Source organism: Rhinopithecus bieti, unplaced genomic scaffold, assembly GCF_001698545.2.
Source record: "Rhinopithecus bieti isolate Rb0 unplaced genomic scaffold, ASM169854v2 scaffold_7884, whole genome shotgun sequence".
NCBI classification, from domain to species: Eukaryota; Metazoa; Chordata; class Mammalia; order Primates; family Cercopithecidae; genus Rhinopithecus; species Rhinopithecus bieti.
Window position 1 is genome coordinate 2536398 of NW_016806331.1, and position 7049 is coordinate 2543446.

A 7049-nucleotide genomic window follows, 5' to 3' on the forward strand; every position below is an offset into this window, starting at 1 on the left:
TCTGCCCTCAGCAGCAAACCCCCATCGTCCTCGTCCCTGGACACTGTCCCCTTGTCCCCGGGGATGCTGCTGTCCTTTTCCAGCTCCGCCCCTTGCGGTGCACCTTCCCCTGCCCTTTCCGTGAATTTCCACGCGGGCGATCCTCAAAGGCAGCGCTGCTCCCTGTCATTTGCTCCAGGCCCTCCTTCCTCTCATCCCAGTGATTTCCACCAACACCGTCATCCTCAGAACACTCAGCACACAGCAGACGCTCCGTAAGTGCATGGGGAACAAATGAGCACCGCAGACCCCAGTAGGAGCCTTGCACCCACGGGCACCTGAGCAGGGAGTGGAGCCTGCTGCCGCGGGCTCCTGGCAAGGTCCCAGAACAAGCCCCAGAGACCCAGGAGTTGCCCCCACCGCCATCTCCGCAGCAGGCTCTGAGTCCTGACCCTCGCCTGCCTGGTCCGTCAGGATGGCCCAGGCCAGGCCCCATGGGAGGCCAGGCAAGATCAAAGCCAGGGGCAGAGGCAGGCACAGGCTCCACAAACGCTCTGGGACTGCCCAGCTAGGGGCAGAGCACAGCACAGACTGTCAAAAACACCCTGTGGAGCCAATTTATTGTGAGGTCGCAAGGGAGACACGGCTACAAAGCATGGCCCCCAAGGTGCAGAAAGGCGCGCAGTAGGCTGGAAGATTCCCTGAGGTGGCTCAGGCAGGTAAGAAACCCACACAGTCCTGGGTCCTCCCCAAGCCTCGGACGTGCAGCTGCTGCTTCACTGAGATTCTTCTCTCCTTCTGGAAACTTCCTCCAGTTGTGTCACTGGAGGAGGAAAAGGTATGGGGAAGGGGAAGAGGGGCTGGAGCTGGCCTCCCCTGAGGCCTGGCTCCAGAACTCAGGCTGTGTGGTGCGGCTGAGGACTGCGCTCTGTCTAGCGCTTTTTCAGGCAAGGAGACCCGATGCAGCAAGGCCTGAGGCCTATCTGCGGTAACTCTTCAAAGAGGGGCCTGCCAGACCCACCAAGTCCCATCCTGGAGTCTACAAGCCAAGGAGCTGCGACCCCACCGAGGGTGCCTGTTATTAAAAGCCCCATTGGCCGGGCACGGGGGCTCACACCTGTACTCCCAGCACTTTGGGAGGCCGAGGTGGGTGGATCACAAGGTCAGGAGATCGAGACCATCCTGGCTAACATGGTGAGACCCCATCTGTACTAAAAATACAAAAAATGAGCCAGACGTGGTGGGACGCGCCTGTAGTCCCAGCTACTGGGGAGGCTGAGGCAGGAGAATCGCTGGAACCTGGGAGGCAGAGGTTGCAGTGAGCGGAGATCGCGCCACTGCACTCCAGACTTGGTGACACAGTAAGACTCCATCTCAAAAGAAAAAAAAGAAAGCCCCATTTTATAGAGTGGGGAAGGAGGTCAGCAGCCATTTGCTTCAGGGCACAGGCCCAAGGACAGGGGCTTTCCCAGACCCACTCCCATCCCCACCAGGCTGGGAACCCAGCCAGGTCCCAGTAGAGCGGTCACCACTGTGCAGCTTCACACACCAGCCTCAGCAATGGCCGCCGCCCTCGAGGCTCCGGGCCCTGGTCTCACCAAGGAGGGGAAGAGGGGAGCACAGGAGAGCAGGGTGTTTCTAGAAGCAGACACCTGTTGATGTCCACACTACGACAGACATCTGGGACGGCAGGCTGGGAGGAAATTTCCTGAAGGAGCTCCAAGGCCAACTGTCCTGTGGTCCAGAGGCACTGGTGTCCAGCAGAGCCCCCAGGGGTCAGTGAAGCCCCCATGTGTCAGCAGAGCCCCAGGGGTCAGTGAAGCCCCATGTGTCAGCAGAGCCCCAGGGGTCAGTGAAGCCCCCAGATGTCAGCAGAGCCCCCAGGGGTCCATGTTCCAGCTCTGCAGGGATGGGGTGGTATATCCCCTTCCAGGGCGAGGACAAGCATCACACTGCCACAGTAGGTGAGGAAGAGCCAGGCTGCCTCAGTGGCCCCCTGACGCCCAACAGGCCCATCTGGAAATGTTGGAAAAGTGGCCTGAATCTGGAGAGATTTTGGGAAATGAAGGTGCCCCTCACCAGCACCCCAGGTCTGCACCTTCGCCCTCAGCAGCAGTGGAACCCTTGCCTCCCAACCTGAGGGCCGACCTACCGATGGCCACCAGGTCCCCGCAGTCCTTCTTGTGGAACTCGTTCCAGGCCTTGGTCTTGCAATACTTGCTGCAGGTCAGGATCCCGTAGCAGCGAGGGCAGGGCAAGAGGCGGACCCCGATGGAGCGGCCACACTGGTAGCAGAACTTGAAGAAGGGAATTCTGCAACAGAACCTCACAGTCAGCAGGTGGCCACTCTGGAACCTGCTTCCCCACAAACAGCTGCTGCCTGGGAGCTGTGCCTGGCCCTGAGCTCCTGGGCTAGTCCCCACCGTCCCGCACTGTCCCCTGCGTTGGGCAGCCTTCACACATGGACAAAAGCCCCCAAGTCCCCATCCTGCGGATGTTCAGCACAGCAATATTTAGAATAGCAAACCAACACATGCCGAGCTCTGGGAACCACCTCTGTCCACCAGTAAGGGCGGGTTAAGTGAATGCACAACCATTCAGGAGACCGCCATGGTGCCACAAACACAACGATGGTGGGGAACTCCTAGGCACATAGGGAAATGTCTGTGGTACACTGTGGCATGGGAGAAGTGACTCTTCGAGGATAGGGCATGGAGCCTGCCTTTGGGGTGAGCCTCAAAGCACCAGTCTCCTCTGCTTTAGGAGAAGAAAAACCCTCCCTGTCCTGCACTAGTCCCCTCTCCATCACCTTGCTGGGTTGCACAGGGTTTATGAGGTGGGGACGCCCATACGAATAGGGCCTGGTTCCTGCCCTCTCATCCCAGAGGAGAAACAGGCATGTAAAGAGACTGTTCTGGAACAGCAGAGTGAGTACAGTGTTGAGACTCCAAGGAGAGGCCAGTGGTGGAGGGAGGGGCAAGGAGGGCGCAGGTATGCAGGCTCTGCCGCACAGCCAGCAGGCCAGGCAAGCCTCCACAGGACATATTGCAGAAGCAGAGCCTGGGCTCAAACCCCACTCAGCGACTGTCTCTGGGATGGGAGGTGGCCACCCTCCTGCAGGACATGGAACCCCTCTCTGTGACCCACTGGGAGCAGCCCAGGGCAGCCCCATGAGTGTGCCCTGTGACTCTGCACCCTTATCTGCAGGGTGCATCATCTGCACCTCATCTTGGCTGAAGCCCAGAGCCTGCAAGCAGGACTTCCTGGAGGAGGCCATGCCACTTGGGTATCAGATGGCAGAGGCTGTCCCAGGATGAGGTGGTCAGGCCAGGCACAGCAGCACTGTCCAAACCACAGGCTGCCATCCTGGAAAGAACCCAGCCCGCAGACACACTTACTGCCCCTGCTCCTTCACATCCAGGCCCTTGGGCAGGCTGGGGCCCTTCTTCTTCATCCTGTGGCTGGGGATCAGCTCCACTGTATGAAAGAGGGTCCCGCATTAGTACCCACATGGCAGGGTGGGGGCCGCCACTACAGATGCCACCTCCTTGGGCCCTCCCTGTGGTGCCCGCCTGCACTACTGGGGAGGCAGATGGGGGAACCAAGCCTTCGATGGCTCCATAGTGAGTGCGAGGACACAGAGCGGAGTGTGGACCTGGAGGCGCAGGGCAGTCCACAGGCTCCAGGGAGGGGCTTCACTCTTCAGTCTGCTGCTCCATCTGTGTTGTGTCTTCTTTTTAATTCATTTCAAGGTGCTTCAAATTTCCCTTTTGGGTTCTTCTTAAACTTGTTATTTAGACATGTGTTATTTTATGGGAGTTTCCCAAATGTCCTTGTGTTAGTCATTTCTAATTAAATTCTATTGTGGTCAGAGTATATGAAATGTATTATTTCTATTCTCTTAACTTTATTTAAAGGGTTTATGATCTATGTATGGTCTATCCTGGAGAATGTCTCCAGGATACTTGAGAAGAATACATATTCTGTTGCTGTTGGGTAGAGTGTTCTAGAGATCTGATAAGTCTAATAGGCTTGTATGGTTCAACTTCCTGTTTCCTTGATGACCTTGGGCCTAGCTTTTTGATCAATTGTTGAAAGTGAGGAACTGACATTTCCGACTATTATTGTTGAGTTATCTGTTTCTCCATTTCTGTGACTTTTTGCTTCTTGTATTTGGGTGTCTGTGATTCGGTGCATATGGGTTTATAATTGTTCTGTCTTCCTAATTGATGACCCTTTTATCATAAAATGTCCCTCTTTATCACCAGCAGCATTTGCAAGTCTATTTTTTCTGATGTTAGCAATTCCAGCCTTCTTGTGATTGCTGTTCCCATGGTAGTTTTTCATCCTTTGTCTGTTTGTATCATTGAATTTTTTTTTCTTTTTGAGACAAAGTCTTGCTCTGTCACCCAGGCTAGAGTGCAGTGGCGTGATCTTGGTTCACTGCAACCTCCGCCTCCCAGGTTCAAGTGGCTCTCCTGCCTCAGCCTCCTCAGTAGCTGGGATTACAGGTTTGCACCACCACACACGGCTAATTTTTGTACTTTTAGTAGAGACAGGGTTTCACCATGTTGGCCAGGCTGGTCTCAAACACCTGACCTCAGGTGATCCATCCTCCTCGGCCTCCCAAAGTTCTGGGATTACAGGCGTGAGCTACCACATCTGTCCTGTATTATTGAATTTAACATGTGTGTCCTGTAAATAGCACATAGATGGATCTTCCGCTTTTATCTAATGTGACAATCTCTGCCTCATTTAATATATTCACATTTAATGTTATTAATGATATACTGTAGTTGGATTTACATTTGATATTTTGCATTTTGTTTTCTATATGTCTCCAAATTTTCTGTTCCTTTATTCTTCCTTTACTCTTCTGCATCAAGTGGATTCTTTTGTTATTATTATTATACTTTAAGTTCTGGGATACATGTGCAAACATGCAGGTTTGTTACATAGGCATACATGTGCCATGGTGGTTTGCTGCAACCATCAACCTGTCATCTACATTAGATATTTCTCCTAATGCTCTCCCTCCCCTAGCCCCCCACCCCCCAACAGGCCCCAGTGTGTGATATTCTCATGTGTTCTCATTGTTCCACTACACTTATGAGTGAGAACATGTGGTGTTTGGTTTTCTGTTCCTGTGTTAGTTTGCTGAGAATGATGGTTTCCAGCTTCATCCATGTCCCTGCAAAGGACATGAACTCATCCTTTTTATGGCTGCATAGTATTCCATGGCAGACCACCATTTTTAATAGCTGCATGGCCTTCTGTTATCATAATTCTTTTAATCAATTCCTATTGTTGAACTTTTACATTATTTCCAGGAATTAAGTTGAAAATACATAGAAAGTATTTAACATCCAGGAGGGCCTGGACCCGCCACTCAGGATGACCAGGCTGTCAGACCAGAGCTGGGTTCTGGAGGCCCCAGACTGTTCCAGGCATTAACCTTGGTGTTTGAATGGCAAGGCCTAATTTCATGGGAGGATCCAGGAGGTGGGCATGTGGGGGCATTTGGGAGAAGCACTCCAAGCAGCATCTATGTATCATTCATAACGAAACATTTTTAATATTTTAACAGTCTGGTGGGCATATTGGTGCAAGCTTTCTAACTATCAAAATATGTAGTACTATTGCAAATAGAATAGCTGTGAATATCTTTATAGAGAGGTGTCTTCACAAAGATCTCTGATTATCCCTAGAGGCACATTTTCTGGGTCAAAAGATAAGATACATTTATAGGGCTTTTAGTATAAAATCACAAATTGCTTTCAGAAGAACACAGTTCATAAGTTTACCAGGCTTATTATCTTTTTGATCAACTTTACCATTAAAACCTGTGCACTGTGGAGTAGGTTTTTTGCATCTCAGTTTCTCTTGCCCCACCAAATCTACTTGTAGATATCTGTCCCCAAAAACAAAACAACAAAGTCTTGTATGTGCAAAAAGAAGCACAAACAGGGACATTCATTGTAGCATTGTATGTAATAGGAGTAACAGCTCCCCAAAATTGAAAAGGAATAGGAGGAATCAATGGCTTATATACTTTAGGAAAATTTATGTTATGAAATAGTATGCAATAATTAAAAAGAATGAGGAAGATGTATAAGACTAACTTGGAATGTTCCATGACATATTAAGAAATAAAAAATTTTAGGAGAGAACATGCAGCATGATCACAGTAATGTTATATACAAAGAAGTATTGGAGGCCAGGTGCAGTGGCTCACACCAGTAATCCCAGCACTTTGGGAGGCCAAGGTGGGCGGATCCCAAACTCCTGAGGTTGGGAGTTTGAAACCAGGCTAGCCAACATGGCAAAACCCCATCTCTACTAAAAATACAAAATTAGCCAGGCATGGTGGCGCATGCCTGTAATCCCAGCTACTCGGGAGGCTGAGGCAGGAGAGTCGCTTGAACCCAGGAGGTGGAGGTTGCAGTGAGCCGAGATCGCGCCATTGCACTCCAGCCTAGGCAACAAGAGTGAAACTCCATCTCAAAAAAACAAAATAATGAAGAAGTATTGGATATATAAAATACATTGTATGAATATAGCTCTGCATCAACAAATGGATAAATGTCGTTGGGAAGAGTACACTTCAAGATATTGATACCTCTGGGGTGAGAAGTGGAATTATAAGGCAAGTAAAGTGTTTTGTCATTTTTAAAGTCTCTATATTTTTATACTGTTTGAATTCTTATAATCCAAAACTATTCTTAGTGTGTAACCTGGTCAGCGGAGGGGGAGGAATGGGGTCTTGCTATGTTGCCCAAGCTGGACTCAAACTCCTGGGCTCAAGCGATCCTCCCACCTCAGTCTCCTGAGTAGCTGGGACTACGGCTGTACACCACTCCACCTGACTATTACGTGGTTTTTAACAATTATTTAAAGTATAAAATAAAAGGATTAAAATCAGTTTCTTCCTTTTGTTTTCTCTTCCTTTTATTTTCCTAGGAGAAGAATCATTTTTTTCCCCAAACTTTTAAGTGAAACTCCACTGATGTATAAAACCTACCATAAGTGCTGGTCTAGAGCTGAGGTTCCTAACCCCCAGGCTGCGGACT

At 50.2% G+C, this 7049-nt stretch overlaps 1 protein-coding gene across 1 annotated transcript; it reads right to left on the reverse strand.

Moving 5' to 3' along the window:
- Positions 1 to 568: 568 nt before the first annotated feature.
- On the reverse strand, positions 569 to 3525 carry LOC108531986 (ankyrin repeat and MYND domain-containing protein 1-like). Its single transcript, XM_017875666.1, has 3 exons — positions 3378 to 3525; positions 2132 to 2292; positions 569 to 802 (listed from the first exon to the last, which is right to left on the reverse strand). Exons 1-3 carry the CDS (start codon positions 3431 to 3433, stop codon positions 756 to 758), a joined length of 264 nt encoding a protein of 87 aa, XP_017731155.1. The 5' UTR covers positions 3434 to 3525; the 3' UTR covers positions 569 to 755.
- Between the last annotated feature and the right edge of the window lie 3524 nt (positions 3526 to 7049).

What these genes read in the sequence shown, in the direction of transcription:
- LOC108531986 (XM_017875666.1), bottom strand. Translation starts at nt 3,433, where the DNA reads ATGAAGAAGAAGGGCCCCAGCCTGCCCAAGGGCCTGGATGTGAAGGAG. An exon ending in GATGTGAAGGAGCAGGGGCA is followed by an intron (nt 2,293 to 3,377) that starts GTAAGTGTGTCT and finishes GTTCTGTTGCAG; the next exon opens with AATTCCCTTCTTCAAGTTCT. An exon ending in CGGGGACCTGGTGGCCATCG is followed by an intron (nt 803 to 2,131) that starts GTAGGTCGGCCC and finishes TTCCTCCTCCAG; the next exon opens with TGACACAACTGGAGGAAGTT.